The 26915-nt window shown below is 44.1% G+C and overlaps 1 protein-coding gene across 1 annotated transcript in view; it reads right to left on the bottom strand.

Moving 5' to 3' along the window:
- Positions 1–1476: 1476 nt before the first annotated feature.
- Positions 1477–26915, bottom strand: part of RALGAPA2 (Ral GTPase activating protein catalytic alpha subunit 2) — a 295774-nt gene continuing 270335 nt past the window's right edge. The window contains exons 38-40 of the mRNA XM_011371357.2: positions 24034–24155; positions 8038–8077; positions 1477–5021 (exon numbers count right to left, since the gene is read on the bottom strand). Coding sequence (XP_011369659.1) covers positions 8073–8077; positions 24034–24155 — 127 coding nt within the window. The 3' untranslated portion in view covers positions 1477–5021; positions 8038–8072. The remainder of the gene's footprint in view (positions 5022–8037; positions 8078–24033; positions 24156–26915) is intronic.

The raw sequence follows: 26915 nt of genomic DNA on the forward strand, positions 1-26915 counted from the left end.
GTGTTATTATTTTTAAAAATTCTGGCACTTAGCAAAAGCCAAGACAGGCCGAGGAGAACATTATTTATAGCAATGATCCTTTTGGAAACATTGGAAGTTAGATTAGTTTTTGGAATTCTGCTAAAAGTCTTGCATGATTTGGTCTAAGACTTGATTATTTTTTGAAGATGACTAGAATCACTTCAGGAAGTATGACGGGGACCCCCATCTTTTTTTCTTTTTCTTTTTCTTTTTAATAAATAAGATAATAAACTCCTTTCTGAGATTTCATAACAATATCCTTTGAAATTTAAGCGACTATTTCCAGATCTGAAAAGGATCCATAAATTACGCTAGAGGGTATCGGGGCCATCTATAAAGTAGAATAGTTAGAAGGGGCGGGACACTACACTGAGTAGTTGTAGAAGAGCCAGCTGCTCCTCAGGACATCATCACTGATGTTCCCTCTACTCCAAGGTGCACATGTGGGACATGAGGTAAGGGCTGCCCAAAGCACCACTACGGGGCTGGTTGAAAAATACCAATGCTGAGATTCTACCCAGACCTGGTGGACCAGAATCTAGGTGGGGGGTGGGGCAGGACTCTGCATGGCAGGGCCGGGAACCACTGCTTCTAGGCAATGAAGCTCTAAAACTCCGTGTTCCTTCATTCATTCTTTGAGGAACTAAGTATTAAAAGCATGACATAGCTCTTGCTACCACTCAAAAGCTAAAAAAAAGCCAAATGGATTTAGGCTATAGTTGGCTCCTGGGAAGGTACGTGGATCCTTTTTGAGGTCATGCAAATGTCTTGTAAGTAATAAGTACTCAACAAATATTTGCTAAATGGACAAATGGATGATTTTTAGAGAGCTCGATTGTCCAATGTCCCGAAAGTTCACTGCTGTCCAGAGCACAGGAGTAGCCCAGGATGCTGACAGAGGCCCCCTGGGCAGGCAGTCAGAATGTGATAGTTGGAGTCAACACCAGCCACACCAACCGGAGGCCATTATTATATCTTGTTTATCACTTACTCACAAGACAAACTCTCAAAGTCAGCCTCTTGTTCATCAGGGCCCAGGACTCCAGACCTCGGGAAGAGTGGCTCGTGCAGAGGGCTGTCCTGGAGAGATAGGAGCCCATGCTGAGACTCACTGTGGGCTTGATACAAACTGCAGAAAATATGGACCCGGCTATTTAGATCACGAGGAGGAGATGGACTTAAATACATGAGTTTGATGATGCTTAAACTCAAACCCTCGTAGGAGTGGATCTTAGCATTCCACGTTATGAACTGAGAGGCCAATTTTCATACTCACATTTATAAACTTCCCTGGATCGGTATTGGCTACCATTTTGGATAAATGTTTAGGCTTTGATTTCAAAAAGAGCTTTTGAGCAACTTAGTAGGGTAAAAACCCAAACCATCTTTTGTTAGATGCCAGGATAAACTTTATTTTCCTACAAACTATAATGAAAACAAAAGAAACATGGCACGTAAGTGCTGTGTTTCTACTTTATTAAATCATCACAGTAAGTTAGAATTAAAGAGAAAAAGAGGATAAACTGGAGTCAAGTGGTGGTCATCTGTGGAGCAGTGTGCTTTTCTGGGCGTGGCACGTCTTTGCTGCAGTGTGTCCTGGCACAATACACATGCCTGCAAAGGTGAGTTACACATAAAGGTCTATATCACCTAGGCATAAACCCAGATGTGGAGCATTAGGAAAATTAAATAAGAGCAAAATAAAAATCTAATGACACACTATAACTTAATTATGATATTTATCAAGTTTTTACCTTATTTACATGTACTAAATATTGTAGACCTGAAAACATAAAACATTCACTTAATGTATATGTCATACATAGATATTGAGGCAACTAAAACAATGGTCGCTTATGCTGAATTTCCCTTCAGAGGCAGACAATCCCATTCAGTAGACATAAAGGTAGCATAGGTACATATAAGACACCACAGTAGGTTTTAAAGGACCCCTCACATCCCCAGATGACACAAATATAACAGTAAATGAAGCACAGGTGGTGGCACCTGAGGAAGGTCAGGAAGATGTTGTTTGCAGTCTACGGATCCATGTGATCTCGTTTGTAAGGCTAAGGGTCCCATCAGTCAGCCCCTCTCACCGAGTCAAGGCGTAATCCCCTCACCGTCCCTGTGGCTCTTAGGAACTGCAGCCTTAACTGTATGAAGACACTGTGAGCTACTTACCCAAGCTAAATTTCCTGACTTCTGTCTGCTTAAGGTTATACTATTTTTTAAAAAGTCATCATTTTGTGGCATTGCTATTTTTTTTAAGTACAAAAACCTACTCAGACTACAGAACATCAGCGTGCAGAGAAGTGAGGGAACCAGCCTGGTTCTGCCTGGAAGCCAGTGACTCTTATCCATTTTGGGCCAATTAGGGCCACTTTTGTTTACAGATGGCTGACCTGCTAATGTGATGAGTCAGCATTGTGACTCAGGTGGATCCCCACCAGATGAGTGACACTCTGCAATTCTGCTGAAAGGCATTTATTACAAAAGCACAATATTTACTTTTCTATGTGAAAAAAAAAAAGACCTCATCATTTCAATTTTCCACCCCAAATAACAAAAACGATTCAAGTCCATGTGATTGCAAGCACCTGTTCACCAGATTCCCTGCTACCCCATTCCAAATTTCCAAACCAAAGCTGGTACTGAGAATAGCGGCTCAGCAAAAGCTCCAGTAGCAAAAACGCTGGCTATAATCTGGGGTCACGGAGTTGTTAAAATCATTAGGGATGACAGGAAGGTCTGAATTACAACTGCATTTCTCACTGCAGGGTCAGGAGGACGGATTCCTGGAGGCAAAATGAAATCATGGAACAGAAGTCTAGAGAAGTTCAATACGAATTCCAAGTCCTGACACTTTGACTAAATACAAGAATTCTGCACTGGGAGTTTCTAAAACCTGAAGATAAAATGTTCTCCTAGAAGCTACTTCCTGTCAGAGCCTCTGTGGGACTCCGGAGCCCAAGAACATGCAGAAATGAGGCCTGGGTACTTTGTAAATATGAAACAAAGCAACTCAACACCAGTCTTAAGCCTCAGTGACGGGGCCAAACCATACCAATCACTAAGCCTAAGTCATTAAAAAGATGTGTGCCCGGAGAAAGGAAGATAAGACTTGTGGCATTTGCTTATAGAACAAAATGCTGTGACTTCCAGTCACCTTTTATATTGCCATTAAGCCCCAATGAGTGAGCAAATCCTCACTTACAGGACAGCCCCCAATGCCTACGGCTATGTCTTCTACGTTGGAAAATCTGGAAAATCCTTTGTTCTCTTACTTTCAGATCATGCTTAAACTGCTTCTGCTGGGCGGATTTGGGCCCTACTTGCAATCCTCTATAAAGCAGAGAAACAAATTCTCTCTAGAATTAGAAGATCCATCTTTCTAATAGGAAAGACCTCCTCAGTCTTTTCTCACTTGTCCCAAAAAGGAATCTCACTTGTCCCAAAAGGGAATCCTGGGTCTGCCCTTTGCTTCTCAAAGGTCTAGTACCAGCCAAACCAAGTTGATGGCTGACAGAAAGAACTGACTGGTCAGTGAAAACAGCTTCTCTGACGGGGTGAGTAGGCTCAGAGGGTTCACTGGGAAGGTGACCAAAACAGGCTGCAGGTAACACAGGTGGGTGCGGAGGAGAGAGGCAGAGGGCAGATGAGGGCGGGAAAGCACCCATGCATGGCCGACCTTTCTTATGACTGGGGTCTCAGCTAGCAGCTGCCCCACCCTGTCCTGAGCCAGGGGCTTACTCTGGACCTGTGTGCTCTGAAACAACCTGCACTGGGTGAGGGGGCAAAGCTCTAGATCTGAGACAGGCCGAGGATCTAAGTGAGAAGCAGGTCTTTTCTGTTGAGTCTATCTCTAACACCTGCAGAACCCCAGCAAGAGTGATGGGCAAGTGTTGGCAGAAGGTAGAGCTTTTCGGTTTTTTTCTCTTAAAACAAACAAAAACAAAAACAAAAAAAACAAGTTCATCATGTCCCCCTAAGAGCCAAATAAGTGAAAAGTATGATCAAAAACGTGCTTTGAATCTGTTACTTTAAAGCTCTGTGAGATGGGAAATATTTCTAAAGTCCCTGCTGTGGTCCTTTCTGGGCAGCGGGCAGGTGAGCATAGTTGCAGGATGACACTTTTGGAGGCAAATGGACATCGCAAGGGTGCCTGTCTCATGCACCTGAGCGGGCATGTGCCCCTGTGTGGACTCAGCGCTGTGCTGGGCGGAGCCTTGAAAGCTTCCTGACCTACAGAGCTTTCACAGGGACAAAACCCTGCATTTCTACAAACATCTGAGTGTTCTGCGATAGAAGCATCAGTGTCATGACCCAGAGGACCTCCAGGACGGTCAGGAAAACCTCTCCCCAGATAGTGGGCATCAGGCACCAGGTGGAAAAACACTCAGCAACTGAGGAAAAACTTCTCTTGGGCAAAAGACCCTAGGGAAAGCCAATTTCCACGATGATGAAATTTTTGAGTAAACCATAAATCCTAACATAAGAATGAGCAAAATCGATGCAGAGAAAATTCCTCAATTTGACAGTTGTTTTGCCAGCCCTCTGTGAATCATGCTTGGGTTTATCAACAAGAGGAAACTACTTGGGGTACAGAAACCAGCTGCGCTGTGCCCCCTCCCTGAAAGCCCAGAATCCCCTGCTGTCTCTGCCTGGAGCAGCCTCACAAACGTCCACATGACAGTGGCCCTATCTCTGGTTGTTGGCGACTTTTTCTTTTCTTCTTTTGAGGCCAAGGTTTATGAGGTTTCAGGACAAGATGACACTACCTAGTTGGAAAGAGTCCAATTTGCAGCATTCTGGTGGGATTTGTCTTTAACTTCGGAAGTCCGTTAACAGGAGGGCTTGCTGAGAGCACGAGCTGAGCAGCAATGTTTCTGGAGTCTCTGGGTTTGGAGGCTCGGGGTGGGGAGAGTTGGAGAGTCTCAATCATCTCCTCCTTGCCAAGAGGCACCATGAGGTAGGCACTCAGGCGGGTGGCCACGGCCCTGCAAAGGAAGCAGAGAAAGGCTGAGTCATGGTGCTAAGCAAGGCCTTTGCGGGCACAAATATAACAGAAGAAACGAAACCAGTTCCTGGGAAGGGGTTTGATGACCTCCTTGTGCTGTGAGGGGATGTTTGCTGAATGAATCAACAAATGCATGTCTTTCCTCTCAGTCTTTGCTCTGGATTTTCCTGCAGCATAAAAGGAACTATGACTCTTTTTTTATATTAACTTGGCCTTACTGTCTAATCCACAAGTAAAGAACGAAGAGAATGGCATCTGATTATAGTAAGGGGAGGAGAAGTTGATGAAGCAATGAAAAAGCAAGCAAAACGTTATGGGCAGCTTTGTGGCTCCCTGTCAGTGTTATTATTTACATGTATTTACATATTAATATTTTACACCAGTTACAACTTAGATGATTCCCAGGAGGGTCTGAGAGGTGAGGTCAGGACTAAATTGCTTGTCTAAATGAGTCCAGATGAGCATACTGCTATTTAGCACTGGAGGGAAAAGGAATAAAATTAAAGCCTGCGTGGCTGCACCGCTCCCTCCCCCAGGGCTGCTCGAGGGTGCTCAGAGGAATACAGGAATGCCTGCTGCAACACCCAGCCACTGTTGCCGGTGGAGTCTACATTCCCCTGGGGCAGTTCTACGAGTGAGAGAATCATTTCATCACCCTTCTTCCCCTCTATTTTTAAACCCTGTCGTATTACACCCCAGGCTTCCGGAACAAACCTCAAAAGCATGCTTTCTATACTCCTGACTTGCTTCACTTCCAAGAGTTTGGCCTTTGAAATTACTATTATTATTGGCATTTGAAATTAAGTTACGTAAGTTATCTTATTCACAGATGGCATCTTTTTTCATTTTCTGATCTTCCCTGGTTGTTTCTAGGAAGGACTTCTGAAATCAATACTTGCAAACATGCTTGGACCTAAGAAGGCAACCTTCCCAGTGTGTCCCGAGACTCAACACTTTGGCTCCCTCATAGGAGCTTGCTCCTCCCTTCTGCTTCCACTGAGGTCGGGCAGAGAGAGGAAACGTCTTAGGCCTCTCTCCTATTTTCATCTTCAAAAACAGACTACTTCTGACAAAGGCAGCACAGCTATACTGTCATCCATGACAGAGATGGCACTGGTAACAGACATCTCTCTGTCCCCTTGTAGCCGGAGGTGGGCACTAGCATTTAATCCATGGGGGAACAAACCTGATTTAATCCCAGATAGTATTCCATTTTGAAACACTTTCACTTCAAATGGCCTAAGATCACATTATTAACAGGGAACCACCCCAGCCACTATTAAAATCAATACAGTTGGGAGAGGAAAGCAAAAAAAAAAAAAGCAAGTGAAGGAAAAAGAAAGTGATGTTCAAAGATAGGCTATTAAGTAAAGAGATATTAAGTCCAGGGAGGGCGAGAAAGGACGGGGAGTGCACTTCATGTTCCTGCATCTGAGCAGGGCGGGAGGTGGGCAGTGACGCCAACTCTGATGAGCTGCATGGAGCTCTGAGGCACAGTGGCCTCTGCGCAGCTGAAAGCAGTGGCCCCAACCACTGGGGGCAAAGAGCAGGCCACCCTCAAGCCGGAGCCCGCACTGAAGTGCTCCGGCATTCCTCTTGTCCCCAACTTTCCGCTGGCACACCTTCAGCCTGCAATGGTTCCTGCCATGCCCACTGCTCCCCGGGATTGATGTGGAGAAGGCAGCTGTGGGACGAGCAAGGGGGCCATGAAGGAGACAATTCCACGTACTTGGCCTCTTCCTCCTGCTGGAAGCTGGGGGTCTGTTCAAAGGACACTCGAGCCCACTTTACCATTTTATAGCAGGAGCCGGACACACATGGATACAGCAGTCCCAGCAAATCAAGATTTTTGCATGAAGTCCACTGCTGGAGGGGATTGTATTATCTTGCTCTGCACAGCCCAATGTGTTTTGTGGCTCTTGTCACCTCTGGGACCAGTTTGGAACAGTCCCAGGACTGAACCAAAGCCCTGACTGAGGGGAAAAGAAAGGGCAGCTGGGTTGGAGGGTCAGCTCAACACGGCGATGGCTGCTCATCTGGCCTGTAGGTGTAACAGCCCCTGACCGGTGGAGGAGGGGGCTGTTTGGGATAAACCAAAAAAACTAGACCCAAACATCCCACTTCCATATTTACTGAGACAGTGACTGACATCTGTGCCATGCGTTCCACTGAGTGATAAACAACAGCTTTCTCACTGACGTTCTCCATATCGTCATCGTCATCATCATCGTCGTCGTCATCATTTGGTCCCTTTCCACCTGTGAGCTCACGAGTTGGTATAGCCCAGGCCACCCTTGGAGGGTTTTCAGCCAGAACTGAATCCATGGATACGGCCAGTGTCCATCAGTCTGTGCACAGGGAAGGGCCTGGATCCCAGACCAAGACAGAAAGCAGAGGCCCACGGAGGTCACACCTGCTATGGCCCGCCTGCCCTCTGGGTCCTAAACCTTGAGATCCCCAGGTTCTCCGCCCTCTGCACTCCCCCAGCTTTTGTCTGCTCTTCCTCCCCAGCTGTTCCATTCAGCAGCCCCCTCGGCAACCTGTCCTTCCCTCGCTGAGGTCTTGGAGGCCTCCATTAAGGCAAGCAGTCAAAGGCCGGCCCAGCACGTGCCATGTCTTATCAGCCCATCTCAAGATCTAGCTCCTCCCGGCTTGGGCAACAAAAAAGGGGGCGGATCCGGGTCCACTGGCTCCCTGTGGCCCTGAACACAAAAGGGTGGGCAACAAAGACATTTTCTGGGATGGCAGGTGTTGGTGTCGGATTCCGCCCAGAGTGCACAGGGCAGAAGAAAGGCGAGGCTAGGTTTCCTCGGGCAGCACAGACATGCAGGGGCAGGAGTGCGGGCAGGGCCCCTCGGGAGGGGAGGTGGGAGCAGCAGGAACTTGAGAGCGCATTTCAGTGGGGTATTAGCAGTGGAAAGAGGCCTGTTAGTGAATTTACACACCCCTCCCTGAGAGCAGAGTGGTTGGCATGTCCGCTGAAGTGTCAGTCTTACCTTGCTCAAATATTGCAATGAGACCTTTACGTACTTTAATCTGAAGGGAAAGAACATAAAATCAAGTGAATACAGCCCAGCACACACACAATCCAACTTGATAATGAACACAGTGCTAATAATACATTTATTCCTGGGCTGCCTGAATGTTGTCACAGTCTTAGAGATCATTATGAACTGAAAATGCGCTTAAAATTCTACTAGGCAGGACAGAATTCTAGCTGCTGTCATATTAATCATGTGAAATGGAGGAGACATTAGCATTCCTAGGATGTATAAGCAGATGCTATTAGGAGCCCTAGAGACACTGGGCAGCACTGACCGCAGCATCCTTTTTCCTGCTGCCCAATATTTCCTGACTCCAAAATATAGTCAAATAGTTTTTAAGACAAGTATTTGGAATTCTATGGATGACCTAAAAAAATAATCGATACTCTCTAAGCGTGCAAGTTTACATGTCTTTAAGTTTCATCTTATATGCTTCTGAGTTGTACACATTCAGTACTAGTGTCATCTGTGATGTGACAGTCCCCAGGGAGGAAGCACATGGCATGCTGTGCAGAGGGTGGCTCAGGAAGGGGACTCTGCAGTGGTGAAATCAGACCAGATGCTCGCCCTCACTCAGAGCAGGACCTTAGCAGTCACACTGAGCCTGAGACAGCGCCTGAGCTTGTCTGTGCTTCGTGACAGGTTTTCTCAATCACCCCATCCTATTTCCTGTGTGGATTTTTCTAGCAAATACAGCCTCTTTCTGCATCCAGCAATCACTTCTTGCCACAAACCCCCACAATACTCCTAAATTCAGCATCAGCGGACCACCATGAAATCTAGATAAAGGACCTTTATCAGTGACACAGACTATTGTCTGTATGGCCACAGTTGTAAACTTGGACTGACTGCTGACTCCACTTGCCAAGGATGGCACAGTGACCAGGCCCAGTCTCTAAGATGGTGATTCAGAATGCCATCAGAAGGACCACCGACATACATTTAGGTGGGGTTCCCTGGAGACATGTGGGCATCTCTGAAGCTGTATTTTCTAATCTATTCATGAAAATGTATTGCCCCCACCAAAAATCATTTGGGGTTAGGAATTTCAGGATAAGTAACTGGTTATGGATGATCCAGTAGCATTCTCTGTCTTACCTGATTTCCGACCACTGCTCCTTCTCACCACACTGATTGTACTCTAGGAGTACAAGAAATTCATGGGCAGTGTTGATTGCGGATAACAGACTAGAAGGTTTTCTGTGGGTTCTCTAGATATTGTGATTATCTAGATTTCCTGTTTCCCCACAATGCACTGTGCTGTGGAGCCCATTTCCTTTCACGGAAGCTGCAAATATAGAACCTCTCTGCATGGGTCCTCTGTGAGATGAGGTGGTGCAGCTTTCCAAGGCACCATGCCACGGACCCTCTCCAGTGTGAGCAAAGGGGGTCTTCAGGAAGGAGCTCCTTGGTCTCTCTTTCCCGTAGCCCCTCAGCCCTGGTTATGCTGGGCGTATAAACACCCAACTGGTAGAAACCAAAAAAAAAAAAAAACAAAAAAACCCAAAACAGATGGCGCAGCTAAACAATGCAGGCTTGTTTGTAATTGCTGATGAGGACTGGTTTGCTCCTCTCCCCAGTGCGTCCCCAGATGCAGCCTGGTGTGGTGTGCTGGACCAAACAGAATGTCTCAATAACTGCCAATCCATGGGTAAGTTAAGAAGATGCAAAGACAGACAGTTGGGGGTTCTCTTGATTATTCCATGGGGCTCAAATGTCACTTGCCCTTGACACACACAGGCAGTGCTACTATAGGCAGGGGCCTGTACTTGGAACAGAGGAGTTGGCTCTCAGTTTCCTGATATGTCCCTGCAGGTAAGTGTGAGGTACCAACTGACCTGGGCAGGGTTGGAAGGCACCAGAAGAGAGCACTGTGCTTGGAGATGAGGGCTGGAAAGAGAATAGGAGGCATGTGATGCTTGGGGGTGTTGGGGAGAGACACAAAGCATAATTATTTCCGGCTTTCCTCACCGGACATCTGATATGTACCAGGTGCTGTTCTAGGCTCTGGGTCACAGCAGTGAAGAATGCAGATGAAGCCCTTGCCTCTGGGGGCCTTGGTGGAGGAGTTACAGCATTCCTTCTAATGGGGTGATGTCACCCCTTAGGGGAGGGGGCAAAAATATCTCTTTATGTGCATAAAGCCCAGAAGTAAGTACAGTAAATAAGTAGATATACAGTCTTTCTGTGGTGTTTCGGGGAAGGGGACAAATTAGGAAACAAAAATGTCTCAGAAGCCACTATGATGGGGCAATCATGAAAAAAAGATTGAGAGACACTGGATTATGGAGTTACTACGTGTCTTAAATTCAAAGGTTTTTTTTCAACACGTTAGTGGTGCTGGGGATCTGAAGCTGGCTTGCTCACATCTAAGAGCAGCTGAGTGAGACTCCTCTGTGGGGGGCCCTGCAAGTGTGACTCAGATGCCAGTGGGCCACTCAGGGGTCAGACACAGAGCGGGAGTCCAGAGAATCTGGAAGTCACTTTTAGAGAAAGATGTCTTACTTCTCTGGGCTGGTGTGACTTCTCTGATACTCTGGATATCAACAAGGTTTAAAAAAACACAGGGAACAAGAGTCTTCGTTGGAAATTTGCTGTGTTCCATATAGCTCTGCCTAGTGGAGGCTTTTCAAGGACCGCTGGGTCTTTTTGTGGCATGTTTTCTTTGGCTGTACTCACTAGGAGAGCAAAAGAGCAAGGATTTGAACCGAGCTTCTTATCTCTGAGGAAAGGCTGCCACCCAGGACTGCCACCTGGGATAATGCTGGGCAGGGTCAGACAAAAGTGGCTGCCTCTCCCTGGGTTCTTGCTAGTGAACAGTCAGTGTGGAGAATGATTAACTGGTTAAAGATAATTAGGGAAGAGAATGATTTTTGAGAGCTGGCATAAATGAGGGAGAGAAACAGTGGACCAAGGTTCCAGCTTTAGGCGAGTGCTAAATATCCTCCCAGTAGGAAGGCGGACAGAGTGGGAGATCAGAGAGCTGTCTGGGCTATTCAGACCCCTTGGAATGGCTCTGAGGAAGGGAACAGGTGCAGCCGTGGATGGAGTAAGCTTACACACTCAACTCAACACTGGCAACCCAAGAGCAGTGGGAATTAGCCAGCCTAATTAACATTTCCAAATGGCCCAAGGATGGCTTCCAGTATTTCCAACCCAGCAGCAGCGGCTGTGTTTTGGCCCTGGCCCTGTCTCTGAGATTGGCTTCCTTTTTTTGGTCGTCGGTCTTGTCAACTTTGGTTCTGAAGCAGAAAGCTAAGACAGCTGGACCAAAAGCCCGGCAGGCAGAGAGAGTACGTGTATTCTGTGCCTGCACGTGCATCAACATCTGTGTGAGGACTAAGCGAGCAGGTGCAACATTCACGAAAAAAATTTCCTGACATTCTTCTCATCTCCTTCCACATACTCTTATGTGACTAAGTTTAAGTGAAATAGAAATCTAAAATTAACATCTTTGTGTCAATCATCTTGTTAGGCCCTCCTGGAGAAAGACATTTCCAGACCCTCTTGCTGACTAACAGAACATGAAACAAAGATCTTAGTTACATCTTAGTCATAGTGAAGGCTATTCATTTTACCAGATTGAATTCACATCTCGAAATGGAAAAACACTATGGAAATATTTATAGCAGCAATAATCATAATAGCTTAAAAATGGAAAGAGCCCATATGTCCATCAAATGAATGAACAACCAAAATGTGGTCTAGCCTTACAAAAGACTATCATTTGGCAATAAAAAAAGTGAAATACTGATACAGGCTACAACATGGATGAACCTTAAGAACATGCTAAATGGAAGAGGCCAATCACCAAAGACCGCATACTGTATAATTCCATTTATATGAAATGTCCAAAATGGGCAGATTTATAGAGATCGAAAGTAGACTAGTGGTTGCTTAGGGCTGGGGGTAGGGTAAGAGGGAATGGGAATTGACTACTAGTAGGTTTATGTTTTTATTTTTTAGGGGAGATAAACATGTTCTGAAATTAGAGTGTGGTGACGGTTGCACAACCTTGTAAATACACTAAAACCTGAACTGTACACTTTACATGGATGAATTGTATGGTATGTGAATTATATTTCAAATAATGCTGTTTTAAAAAAGGGAAAAATAGAACAGAAGGTGGTCTGGGTAGCTACTACTACTACTTCTCTAAAAGTGACACAACAGAAGTGGCTCCGAGTTCTAGGGGAAAATAAAACCCCCCAAGAGCAGCCAGGAAGGCAGGGGGACGGGGTGACTATGAAGTGTAGCAGACTCCAGCAGCAACTGTCCTCCTGAGCTGTGCCACGAACTTAACCTCAAAGCAGAGAAGTGAGGCCACCCCCTGGAGAAAACTGCCCTTCCCTTCAACATCTCATTCAGGTTTATTCTAACTTGAATTCGTCTGTCTTAGAAAAACTCAGGGGTGGCCTTGGGCAGTGAGGGGGGATTACAGTGTGATTTTCCCCGTGGCATAGGGAATTTTGTGTGTAGTGCAGTAGTATATTTTAAATTCCCTAATAATCAATGGCTCGAGAAAATGTAGCAGTTAAGTTTGCGGTGACCTATGGGAGGACAATGAGTTCCAGGTATTTGTCTGAGGTGTCTGAGGAAATGTTAAAGAAACAGTTGAACTGTCTGGTAGCTTCACTGATAAAAGCTGTCCTGTTGTCTTCAGACATTCAAGAAGCCATGTTGATCCAAAATTAAGATATTTTCTACGTGTGAATTTTTCTTATGGTACTCCATTTGCATTCTAAAGTAGGAAATACTTTGGTTAACTTTCAGTCAAGTTTCTCAGTTATCTGTGCGAAAGTGGGTGTGAATTTGCCACATATCCTATAAAATAGTCCTTTCTGCCTTTGGGGAGGAACATTTTGCATCTGACACAAAGGAAGGGCTTCTCCTCTCCTCCCCACTGTTCTGTGGGTGTGTTCTCCACAAGCAGGGCCCTATCAGGGTGGGGGCAGGGGCAGTGAGTCCTATTAGGGAGCAGAAACTTTAGCACTTGAGCCCAAGCCTTGACATGATCAGCCACCTGATGATGAAAAAACCCCAACCCTCCTCAGTTCAAAACTGCCAGAGATAAATCCTGCTCTACTGAGGGCAGATTGGGGAGAGTGAGTACCAAGTTGCAAATCTCCACACATATGTAAAGAGCTGTTGCTATTCACAGATTGTTCTAGAGACCATTTTTATAAGAGTGAAATAATGCCAAGGAACCTCACTCTCATATCCTAGCTCTTCTAGATAATCGTGAGTCACTTTAAGTTGCTTCGATGTTCTGTGTACCAGAGAGTTATTTACCATGATTCTTCAGGGGGTGGGAGATATGTGGCTGCAGGTTAAAACTCCACCCTTCTCTTTCCCACCTTCTTCCTTTCACCACGCAAACCTCCCTTTACAAAGTGCTGGTGTCACTGTACTCCCTTTACCTGTGCTGTCCAGGTCAGGGGTTATGTTCTGTGACACTGGGGTGAGGGAGCATCTCTGGGCCTCTCCAGTGGCCGCATAAAGAATGTTCAGGGAGAACATCTCTGAAATTGCCACTACATTCATTCATTAGTCAAATATGCCTGCTGCGTGACAGGTGATAGGAATACATGGGGAATGGAATATTCTCTAACTAGTCTTCCTCCCATCCCTCCTATGATATATCTTCCCTGTAGAAGTGAGAGTGATCTTTTCAAACAAGAATCATATCATGCCACTCCACTGCTTAACACCCTCTAAAGCTGGCCATCTCACTAGAGTAACAGCCAAGGTCCTCGCGCCCTGCCCCGGCCCACAAGGCTGCTCTGACTTACCTTGGCTCCCTCACCCACTTGCTCTGTCTTAATCATGCTGGGCTCCTCACTGTTCCTGGAAAGCTCCTGCCTCAGGGCCTCTGCATTTGCTGTTCCCTCTGCTTGGAATGCTCCCCCCACCAAATTCTAAATGGTTCGCTCCCTCATCTCTTTAAGTCTTTCCTCAAATGTCCCCTTCCCAGTGAGATCTTTCTCGACCCTCTATTTAAAGTGCATCCCACCTCAGTATTCTGTTTCTCAATGGCACTCTTGGTCTTTCTTCTCTGCTCTCTTTTTCTTCTTAGCACCTCTCAATATTCCAAATATTTATGGAACGAATGTCTGAAGACCCCAATCTTTGTGGGATTTATGTGACAATCTAAGGAGTGAAGCTGCAGTTTCCATCCACTTAAGCTGTAGCAAAGGTATGTGTGTGTCTCAGGACCAGAATTGGACCTGAATTTTAATATCTAAATATGGCCTCTCGCAATCACCTGCTTTGGGTAATTGGGTTAAAGACCAGAGTCAGCCTCATGGTCCATGGAGTCCCATTTCTGGCTTCTTCCTTTCTTTTCTGTGGTGATCCCTTTTATCCAGGACTCTTACTTCTGATGCTCTTGGATCAACTAACATTTCCCTGGTCAGCACAAGCCTGGATGTCACAGGGGAAGGACTCTGGCATTAATCGGAGTTGGGCTGTTTCTCTAGCTACTTCTTGGAGCCGTAGGGATGTAGCTAGGGAGTAGGGTTTCCCTAACTACCACTCATGGGCTCTGGGATATGTGCTGGCCACAGGGTCTGTCCAAACATACTTCAGCAGCGACTGCAATGCAGCCTGCAGCTCTTGGTTCTGCCTAAGGTTAGCACTGCGGGGAGCGGAACCTCCCAGTGAGTCCTGGGAGACATGTAGTGGCTTTCTTCATCATCAAGCAACCTCACAGTTCTGACTGTTTAGCTCCTAAGAAGAGAGAAGACCCTGGCTCCTACTACGGGTAACGGCTGAGCATACTGGGGAGGAGAGAGGGACCTGGCATGAGGCATAGGTAGGTGAAATGTGTTCTCTATGCATCTAGGATTTTACTGTCTTGGATTCTTGAGGTGGTTGAAAATTAGGGTTCTGCCTATTCTTTTTTGGCGTGCTACCGTGATTCTACTAAGTTTCTTACAGGCTGAGAAATGAATTTGGCCATGTCAATGCTGTAAATATTTTAGATTTTCTTTCTTTCTTTTTTTTTTTTACAGAGTTGACTGGCATGCTTCCCATTTTTAAGAGTTTTTTTTTTCAATCTCTGAAGAACTTAAAGACTAATGGGAAAAAGAAACCAGCTTTTCTATTTATTATGTTGTTTAGAGGTTTATTTCTTGGCTATCATGATCTACCCTTCTGGAAAAAGAGAGTATAAAATAGTCTTTCTTTTTTTCCGACAGCAGGCTTAATTGCTAGTAAAAGGTTCCAGTTGGCCTCTGCTTTGGTTTGGTTGTTGCTAAACAGGAAGTCAAGCAAAGCCATCCCGTCTTCCAGGAAGTCGCCCTAACGACCAGGACACGGGGGCCATGGCCATGGTTTACAAGCAGTGTGAAAGTGGGATGTTAGAAGCTCTAGGTTTTTCTTAAACAAATTCTCAAGATTATTTCAAATAAGCTTTAATTAAGAGTCATTTTCAAAAATTGTCTCTGAGAAAAATTTTTGATACCTGCCAGCCATCTCGTGGCAACTGCTGAGTGTCCCTGGGGCTGTAATTAGCAGTCAGGCAGGGAGGAAGACGCCCCTTGCACTTAAAGCCCTGCAAGGACTGAGAAACCAGAACTAACCTAATGCAGCATTTAACAGAAAAAGCAGTACATTCGAGTTCTTCCAGAGGAACAAATTAAATGTAATGTCGACACTTAAGAATGAATATCTTGGGTCTGTCCTTTTTCTAGGAACCTGTGAATACTCCCAACCCTCTCACAAGCCCAGGGTGGGAGTGTTCCTGCACTGGCTCTGGAAGGAGTCCTTTATTCCTCTCTGCTCTTCCTACACTTATTAGCCTTTATCTTATTCTTCTTGTCCAGGTCCTTCCAGTTCTCAGACGTCTCAAATCCTAGTCAATGTGAGGAAGTTAAAAATTGACTGGCAGAATATTTAGTAAAATATCTAACACCTATTAGGCAACGTATATTCCCAGGCTCACAAAGCAGATGGCACAGCCCATTTCAGGGAAGTCTCAACCCAAATGCAAACCACTGGCTGACGATATATATATTTTTTGACTATATATCTTTTTGACATGTGCCGTTTGAAGCTAATAATCTGGGCTTATTAATAATTAGCCATTTTTGGTGGTTCGTGAGTATCTGCTTTCCCTAACCAGACTTCAAGCTCCAGAAGGGAAAGAAAGACAGAGCACAAGGTCTCCAGAGCCCTTTGTGTTCCCTTAAAATGCCCAGCACAGTCCTACTCGGTGGCAGGTGCCAAAGGAAGGGAGTGGAGGGCAGGGCAGGAGACTGAGGGAAGAGCCAATTCAGAGATGGTAACACTTGACAAAGAGCTCCATAGTGCTATCAGATCCAATGGAACAAATGTCTCGTCTCTTTCTTCCTTCTTATAGAGATGACGGTGAGGAGAGTAAAAGAGTTTTGATAGTAAAAAGGGATGAATATGCACGAAGCAAAATGTGGTGCTAAACAAGGTAATTGAGAATTCTCTTTAAAATCCTCAATAACATTACAAAAGCATCTTGAATCAAGTGTCCATTATTCAAACTGCATTATCCAGGCTATAGATTAACCAGGCTTCCCTGTCTTTCTCCACAGTGGTTTTGGCTGTATTGCTTATTACTGGTCCATTTTCACTAAGAGATTAGGAAGGGAAGGGGAGAAGTAGATCACAATTACAGGTGTTTGTTTTGCATCTTGCATCAGGCCCAACACACATATGTGGTCTAGAGAGACACCTGTACCACTTAAAGCAACACATGGCTCCTTTTTTATTTTACTCCTGTTGCATGTGTTGTAAGAAAGAAATTATGTGTATCATTCTCTAGAGAAATTACAGCCTGTTACAGATAGCAGAAACACACATGCACAGGATAAAGACTTACATATGCTAAGAAAAATCAAGATATAAGTAATGATAAGTGAGATGGCACTAAAACAAGGACCAAAACGTTATAGAGATGCCTTGATTCAGGACGGTGATTCTTAGTCCTACCTGCATATTAAAATCCCCTCAGGAGTCTTTAAAAGAAAGTCCTCAGGGCCAGAACACAGCCCAGACCAGGAAATCCAAACGTCTGGTAGAGGGATGCAGCATCCAGATTCCTATGGCTTATGTGCAGCTGGAGCTAGCATCAAACCGTTTATCAACGGAATTATGGGTGGATAAAAAATTCCAATGGATGTTTTATTGTATTTTCAAGAATAATACATGTGGGGCAGTGAGCTGTGTGCAGGGTGTGTGGCTACACTTACAGACAAACCGAGGGTACAGAGTGAGGCAGCCCTGAGTTCCTGAAAAGACAGTGCCACAAGAGAACTTGTATTTACGAGTAACTTCTGGATTATCTGAATGGGGTTCTGAGCTTTAGTCCTGGTTTTAAATGATATTAATAAGAAGCCAGCAGCCGGGGCTCTGATTTATGGGACTGTTCCATAGGGTGGGCACCGGGCCAGCGTTTTCATGTATAGTTGCCCCAGCTTGCACCTCCTCTTCTAGGAGACAGGCTGCTGGGCAGGCAGCAGTATATTCAAGGATGAAAGAGGGAGGACTAGCGGGGGCACATGTTCAACATGGAAGACAGAAGGAAAACAGACAGGAAGAAGCAGAGGTGGCACAAGACGAGGGAAGAGAAACACAGACAGGCAGGACAGATGAGAACGAGCACAGCCAATATTCATTGAGGGCTCCCTAAGTGCCAGGCACTGTTCTGGACTCTTAACACACAGATTAGCTTATTAATCCTCGTGAACGCCCTTTAAAGAAGGTACCATCGCTAGACCTATTTTACAGAATTGGACTCTGAGCCATAGAGTGATGGGTAATTTGGCTGAGGCCACACGCTGGAGCATGGAAGATATCAGCTGTCTGGCTGCAGAGCCCAACCTCCTCATGAGAACACGTCTTCCCTCCCAGGAGCCTCCAAGGCAGCTGGAGAGGCTGGCTCCAGGTGTAAGGTTCTGACCAGTGCTGATCAGGGGAGGACAGTAAAATAGTGGAATTTGCGAAAGATTGGAGTGGCCATCTGTGAGGAAGAAGAGCAAGGGAAGGCAAGCCTGGGCTGTGTTAGGTACTGAGGGAGGAGAGTGCACAAACTCATGGGCCTTTACTCCAGGGTTCAGTAGCAATGTGTGGACACATGGGCTCTAAGCCCGGATCCTAGCCGTGGTCTCAGCACCCCCAGAACATTAGTAGCCCCTCTAGGCCTTGGGGTGGCCTTCCTGAACCACAGGAGCCTGACCTACCAGGAGCATGTGGAAGCCCATGATGCACATCTGTGGACTAAATGAAGTCAGTCTATTCTGGGCTTCAGAGACCTCTTATGTCCCATGTGGTTGGTTAGAAGAAGAAATAAGAGGACTTCTTAAAAGGTTTTGCAGCCACAACTACTAGGAAACCCTACAGACTATCACAATCACAATCACACATGTGCTGGCCAAAGAATTTGTAAATTGTCACCTTGACAGGAATAATCAGTAACCACAACATCACACCGTAAGTCCTGGTAATCTAGCGTCTGCGGGCTATGTTTCCGGTAATGTTAACTGTCTTTCCCAAACTTCATTCTGATCTCATGAAGACTTCTTGAAAAGCAACAATGAGAAAGGTTAGCTTTCTTGAGCTAACCTTTCAGACTCTGTTTGAAAAACATATTGAGTCGGTGTTTGCTTCTCTCCTCTCAGGCTACATAGCCTTTTTTTTAGAATGAAGAACTCTCTTATAACTGGCTGGTTAGGAATTCTGAGACCAATGTCACTGATAACCAATGTTTGGTGAACTGGTAACCCTCTTACCAAGTAGGGGAAATTGGTAACCATCCGTATCTCGGGTGATGTTACTAACAGCTGCATTGATTCCACTTTGGGAAGAAAAGGGAGGGTGGGATGAGGGGTGGATCAGCCCTGCTGTCAACTTGCCCATGGCCTTTTTGCCCCTTCATGGTTTGATGTGAAAGGGTTGGACTTGTTATCTCCTGAAGTCCCTTTTAGCTCTACATTCTGATGCTTTTTGCCGGTTTTAGCAAATTTATGAGGCAAGTGAATATGTAAGAAGTGCTATCAATCAAAACCTTATTAAGACCACTTTAACAAGGATGGAGGAACAGAGAAGATGAGAGAGAGGGAGGGAAAGGAAGGAGAGAGCGAAGGAGGAGAGAGGAAGAAGGAGAGGGAGGAAGTGGGGAGAGAGAGACAGAGAGAATCTGTAAAACGATCACCTCCCTCAGTGAACTGGAAAAATCTTTCATGTTTTTGGGGTTCAGAGTTAGGTTATGATTTGTGCTCTTTCTGGGGCTAAATTTGGTTGCTAACTGCCTAGTAAAATGACCATGTTGGGATCTGCATGCAAAATAATAAGCCTGCAATATCCTGGCACATGTAACCACTGTGTATGGTTTGGAGGTCACTGCAAGCAGGAGCTGCGGTATAGCTAGCTATATTCCTCTAGGCAAAGCCTGGTGAGTTATAAAAGTTGTCTGAGTAGCATCTACATGCCAGATTCACTTTGGGACCAATGTGTACCACCTCTGCAATCTTATGAGATTTTATTGGCCACCAGATAGACCCAGTGACACCAGGCGGAATCTTCTGATAGTTTTCGTGAACTTAATATAATGGTTTTGTTGTACAAAAATATTACAAAAGTCTTTCCTGTTAAATGAACATAATAAACCTTTCCAAGAGGGTACCTATGCAATTCTTGGGCATGAAAGATGAAAATATGAGGCTTTATACAAAAGCAGCAGTGGCAGCAGCATCCTGAGACTAACTCACACTAATCTGGTTTAAGCTCCAAATATGACCTATATTAAACGTGGCAGAATTTGATGGCACCTAGTGAGGAATTTTTCTCCCACTTGTTCCAAATCCTGGAGCCTTTATAATCTAGCCTATCATGAAAGAGGAAGTGTTTCTGACCATATCTTAGAGAAATCACATGTTGCGTTTATGTAGGGCTAACGAATAAACAAAGATTTGTGCTCCCTCTGCTGGTTCCCTATAGCAATATTAAAGTAGAAAGGACCACAAACAGTGCTGGCATCTTCAGCAAACACAGTCAATTCTCCTATATGGAGAAGAACCCCTTTTTAGACATTCCTTGAGAAAAATCCATTTTCATCAACTTCTGACTAAGATACTTGGAAATTCTTAAACTTAGATATTAAATTAGACATACCTACAGTCCTCAACTACCAAATTGCTAGTTGTGCCTGAAATAGTGATTTGGGGATCTTTTATCAACAGACAACGAGTGGATTTCACCAACATTTTAAGGTCCAGACACAATCCTTAAAGCAGTTCTGGAAAACATCTCAAGTCCCAGCTAATGTTCCTTTTTTTCTCCTTTTGTTTTATAAGAGCAGCTTCCTAATAGTATAGATTTATACTATTTATATCCTTTCCGATAATGTCAAACATTAGACTTGATTTTCCAAATCATTAGCATGCAGAAGAATGACCTCATGGTGAACAGATGCACTTGGCTGTGAGCTGCAGTGATTACATCAGTCCCTCCCAGCAGTTGAGGGTGCCCACTCCAGTTAACCCTTTAAAGGCTTTCCTGCCCCTGCTGCACCCCCTTCCTCGAAAACATGCTTGAAAACACAAACTTAGTCCCTCACCCCAATGTATATGTGTGTGTGTTAAATGCCTATAAATGCATGCATAAAACATATATATATACACACACACACACAAATATGGACATGTATATATATACACACACATATATACATGTACACACACACACACATATGTGTGTGTGTTAATTGTACCCAATATTTTAACACTGGTAACCATTTAGAAACTGCTGGTCAATAGGAAAAAATCAAAAGGAATTCAAGTTATAGAGCTAGGTAAAAAAGCAGCTCAAATACCTGTCATACAGTGGGCATTATCAAAACAAGTAATGGGCAGAATAGATATGAGGTAGGTAGTATTTTAAAATAACACTTTTGGGCTGGGAAAAAAAGATGTTTTGAAAAAATCTCTTTCAAAAAAACTGAGCACCTATTAGCCTAACAACAAAAGACCCTACATCTCATCTGTGGTTGACAGTGAATCATGAATAGAGGCACATTTACTTGGCCACCGTGCGTGACCCTCTATGGCTGCCCTGAGTGATGAGCAACAGCACTAGGGTAGGGAAAGTCTAAAGAGAGGGCGTTTTCCAACGGTGGTCTTTTTGGGCACAGGCCACTCCCACTTAGCACATCTTTTACTTATAGCACGGACTTAAAGGCTGATTAGAGTCCTTCATTCTAGAAATGGGGGCTGCTTGCTGCTACAAAGCCAGCGCAGAATGAATACAGTGCTCAGGTTACTCTCCCTGTGTGTTTACAACAAAGCCCCTTGTTACAGGATACAAAGAGAACCTGGGATCCCCTAATTCCTCCCAGGATTGTGCATATGCATGTGAGCAGGAGCCTGAGGCCTGGCTTTGATGACACTGCTGGCTTTGATGACACTGATTGGGTCCTAAGTGCACCATGGGAGCTTAAGCTGCTCAAGGTCAATTTTTCCAGTTGGCTTGTTGCTTGGAAGAACAGACTTTACCTTAATTTCTTACTTTAAGCTGGCTGGCTCATCTAGGTTTGATTGTACTTAAGAAAATAAAAAACACTCAAAATAAATGAAAAGTGTTTTCATCTGTAAAAGTGGTAGCAGACAGGGGTAGAAATTCCTCAAAAGCAAAATTGGCATGTACATGAAAAGAGGATGTCGTTCTGAAAATGTGCCTGTACGTGGTATGGAAATGCTCCATCCTCACTGCACTGCCCCCAAACTGCAGTTCAAATCAAGTTCATTTCTAGTTCCTTCATAATCATTGTCTGGGCATACTCAAAGAAAGAGAACATTATGACCAGACTTAAAATCGCATTCATGGATTGGTGTGGTATCTATATGAAATTTTTATTACTCGATACCAAATACCCTAAACCCCGAACATTATGAAATGTGATACTGATGTTAATAATTTGAAAAGAGGAAGGACCAGCATTTGTCTTGATATTCCATTTTTGTTTTCATATTCCTTTTGTGCAGGTTCCAATGCCCACTCTTATGAGCTGTCAGAACCTTTACCTGTTAAGTGACTTTGGCAAATGCGATGTTCTTGGAGAAGCCTGTCAGCAACTGTCTCCTAATAGCAGGTCTCAAAAAACCCAAATTATTTCTAGAGTCTCACTTAAGATGTCACCCACACACTGACTTATTTGAATTGATTTAAATAATTATAAACGTTTGGAAAAAATCAAACAAATTTATAGAGAGGCTAAAATATACTTAGAAAATAAAGTCCATCAATATTTGTTTCAGTAATCAAGAGCCTTAAGAATGTAACAGTTGAGTTGATGAATATAAATATCTAGTTATTATTTCATTTCTTTTAAGGAACAAAAAGCTTTCTCAAGAGTTTAAAAAAAAAAAAAAGCACTGAAAAATTAAGTCCCAAAACATCATGAGGATGGAAAAAGCAGAATGATATCTTTGAAAAATCAGCTTTGCTGTAGATCCTTTATATTCTTTCACCTAAAAATTAGAAATGATTTTAAGCCTCTCGCTAGACTGGGTATGAAATCTTCATTTCCCTTGAAACTGATTTTTTTGGGAGGTGGGTGTTAGATAGAATGTTGGCAGAGTGTATAAAAGAATTCAATTCACAGCTGTTCTACTTTTTTAATGTAAGAAACATTAATCAAAGCATTAAGTTATAAGCTTTTCTCATGTTGTTTAGTATTCTAGTTCAACAAAGATCAATAGAGGCCATCCTGTGTTTCTTGACGCCTCACCAGGAAGCAGAGGCGTGATTATGTAAATCACGCGGCTCCGGTACCTCGGCCAGCTTGCTTATCTCCCAGGCCTTCTGCCTGCTGCTCCTGGCTCCCCGAGTAAGTGCAAGCCTCTCCCTCTTATCTCCCAACAAAGCTGGGAGAGGCAAGGATTGAAGCCAGCGATGTTAAACAATGATGCATGGCTGATTTTATTTGTAAGTGATTTATTTCAATGAATTTAATTTTTCTCACTTGGTGTGTAAGATATTTGTTAACAAGTCAGAATAGGAGAAGTAAGGCGGTGTTCAGAGACAACTGACACAGGTTAGAATCTATTAAGCACTCTAACACCACCAGCGGAAGAAGCAGGAAGCTCCTCATTGAGAATTTCAACATGCATTGACTAAAATATCCCATTTACTCTTTGAAAGGCAATTAATCTGTAATTATATGCAAAAATTTAAAGTAATTCTATTCTTAAAAAAAAAAAAAAAAACCACAGTAATCATATAATCAGTTTAAGTGGCAGTACATTTTTTTTTCCAAATTAGAAATATAAAAAAAGTAAAACCTAAAAACAAGAACATTCTGGAAAGTTTTGAAATTTTCCATTTGCCTAATAAATGAAAATGATTATAAGCCAGTTTCTAAACAGGTTCCACACCAGGTGTTGCTCTGGTCGGCGGCTGGTACATGTGACACAGGCCACTCCAGAGAGAAAGCCTGCATGCTGCACTGCTGTGGTGATGGGCCAGGGGACACTCTCCTTCCATTTCTCCTGCATTAATCCCTGACCCGAGCATCTCGGCAGCATAATCCCCATTTAGCATTAGTAGCAACGGCTTCGACTGTGAGGAACTCTTTTTTGATAAGTAAGCACTGATTTGGGCATCGCTTTTAAACAACATATTCCCAGCTCAGCAAGAAACCCACACTCCTGAATGAACCAGAGCACATTACTGAGAAAAAGTTCATTAACCTTGCTAGATTCGGAGGTTAACAGGATAGCTGAAGAAAAGAACTGAGTGAACAGCTCGGATACAAAACAAATTAAAATGAATGTCATCATTCCTTTTGATATTCATTAGTTGATTCAGAGGGAGAATGCTCTTCTTAAATTTGCAAGCATTTATCTGTGAAAAACAGGTGTACATCTGCTGCTGGAGTGCGTCTTAAGCGCATGAGGGAAGAATAATGTAGACACTCACCCGTTCCACTGAGGGAGTAGCTGGGAGAGGGAGAAAAGACTTGGGCTGCAAAATCCTCAAATGTCATTACTTCGCGGTGGTTCTGAATTATTGCTTCGAGATACAGAGCTCGCTCTTCGTAGCTGCAGTAATTGGTTAAGGAACAAGTGTGTGTGCAGAATGACACACATAACAACGACGGTTCACTTTGTTTTAAATAGAGTTATGCAACTTTTACATTGTATGGGGGCAAAAGTACCTTGTAAGTTCGTTAACATCCTGTCAGAGAATTAAATAGTCATCATTAGTGATAAAATTCTGATTTTGAGACCTAGGTTTCTCCTAGATTTTAACACTGGTATCACTAAAAAAATATGTACACCAATAGTTACAGAATCATGTCAAAAGATCAAGATTGAGTCAAACAAACAAAAACAGAGACACTGATTATGATGGCATCTCTTTTTACTGACAACTGTGTGATAATGCTGGATCTTCCCTTCCTAGTTCAGTTGATAAAATGTTCTTCTCAGCCTCCTGATGAAATGATTTGATACTTCAAGCAAGAATTAGTGATAAGATGGTGCACACGCCTTTAAAAAATAAGCAAATGCATGTCACTGGGAAGAGGGAAAGCCAGGAGGTATGCTCTGAAGGGACACCTGAGCCAAGAGCCAAGATAGATGTGAACATTAGAAAATAAGAACTAGTAAGTTGGAGAATCTAGCAGAGAGTGTACAAGGCAATAATTAAAAAAAAAAAAAAGACTATTGCCTTTTAATTAAAACTGCAGTCTGGAACACACACATTCAAATGTGTAATCAAAAACCAGTCACCAATAAAACTTACAAGCGTAACACGCTGAAGCAACTTTCCAGCTGTCTTAATAGGACCCCTGTGTGTGGCAGCCTTTCACAGGGCAGAAAGCAAATCTTCCTCTTTTGTGTGTGGCTTCTGTTTCCTCAGAAGGTGAATCATGCACTTCCAATAACAGGGTAACGTCAGAACAATTTGACAGCGGATGGAGGCACCACACACACAACTTTATGAATTAACACTTGGGAAAGTCGGCATGATGTCTCATTTTCCCCTTCCTCATTATCAATACCAAAGTTAAAAGACATGTTTCAGTTGTTTTGAAAATTATGCTAATTCGCCAGGAACATAGGGAATGTGCATCACCATCAGTCTATAATCCGTAGCACCAGAAGAACAAAAGTAATTCTAGCATTTCTCATTATATTTTAAAACTATCTTTTCAAAATGGCCTCTTTAAAAATATGTTGGTGACAATTATGACCTTCCAATTAGCTTTCAACAGAGCATGTGTTTTAAACTATTCTTCTATTTTCTTTTGCAAAATATGCACGCTGATTTCTCAATGTAGGCTCTTCCCTCTCCTTCTCTTTCAGTTATATTCAGGGGAAGATTTTCACACCATGCGGAGACTAGAGGCATTCTAGGGCTGTGCTGTCCAATAGAGCAGCCGCGAGTCACATGTGGTTTTCTATATTTAAATTTAAATTAATTAAAAAATAAATAGAAATTCAGTGCCTCTGTCCCACAAGCTATATTTCAAGCACCCAAGTAACCAAGAGGGGTTACTATCCTAGGCTGCACAGATAGAACATGCCCATTGTCGTGGAAAGTGCTACTGGGCAGTGATATTCCAGAAATTCTCTTTAGACTTGCTCTATGCAACTTTATAAACAGAAAATGAGTTTCAAAATTTCAAAAGTGGCCTCTCTGCTGATTTATGATCTTTGATATAGACGATCATAACAGTCCAAGACTTGGGCAGTGTGAGCCTGATCTGGCTTCTCGGCTTCAGGCTGAGCTCCCGGTGGCTCGCCTTAACTAACAAACAGGCTGCCAAACTTACTCCGCGAGAGGCGCCTGCTCAGGCCCAATTCTAGAGGGACCCACTAATGCCATTCACGTCTCATTATGAACACGCTTATTCTGCACAGCACTTGGCTGTCGCCACGGCTTGGCCCTCCGTGCATGGCCCCAGCAAGCCGCTGGTCCGGGGAACAGCAGGACGTTAGGCCTGAGTGGCCGTCTGGCGAACAGGCACTCTGACACTAAGCTGGCACGTGCTGGCCCAGCAGGGGCCGAGTGAGGCGTGACAAATTACTCAAAGAGCTAAGCTAAACTTATGGCTGACAACCACCTGAGCCTTTGGACAGCCGTGGCCCGCTGTCAACGCTCAATTCATGGTACCCCTTTTCAGTCCACAGGCTGCTTGTGGGCCTGGGTTAGAACAGGCACATCCCTCTAAAGACCTGTCATGCTCTGCTTGGAAACATCCTGCTGTTTCCTGGAAGGCCCCACTGCGTCCAACACAGCCACATACAGTACTCGGGACAATGGGGAACAAAACAGAAATGCGAACACATTTTTGTTAAATATGCTATCTGGAAGAATGGCTGCTATGTTCGTCAAGCTCACAGTCAAACCTACAAAGGGATGCTCTGTATAATACCATATAAATTGACCCTGGATAGCAGCCTGTTATATTCATCTTGCATGACACTATCCGATTGTCGCAAGCTTGTCCTTGTCAAGGCTGAGAGACCTGGGCTCCTAAGAGCAAGTCCAGCACTAGAATTCCAGGGGGCAATAATGAAGTTGTGAGATTCTCTGATTCAATGAACATTTATGGTCTGCTTCTTAAATTAAGGCACTATGAGAGGCAGAGAGCACAAAAACGTGCTTCTAGAACTGGATAACCAGCGGATGTTTACTTCATAGAAGATTCCTGATCTCCCTGTTTATGCCCCTAACTGTCACACGCAACACACATTCCCCTACCCCTGGCTGGTCTTATGCTGCTGCCAGAGCATTAACAGCACTAAACTGAGTATTGTCATCTAGACAAACATCCATTAGGGCCTGGGGAG

Source organism: Pteropus vampyrus, unplaced genomic scaffold (genome assembly GCF_000151845.1).
Source record: "Pteropus vampyrus isolate Shadow unplaced genomic scaffold, Pvam_2.0 Scaffold7, whole genome shotgun sequence".
Taxonomy (NCBI): Eukaryota; Metazoa; Chordata; class Mammalia; order Chiroptera; family Pteropodidae; genus Pteropus; species Pteropus vampyrus.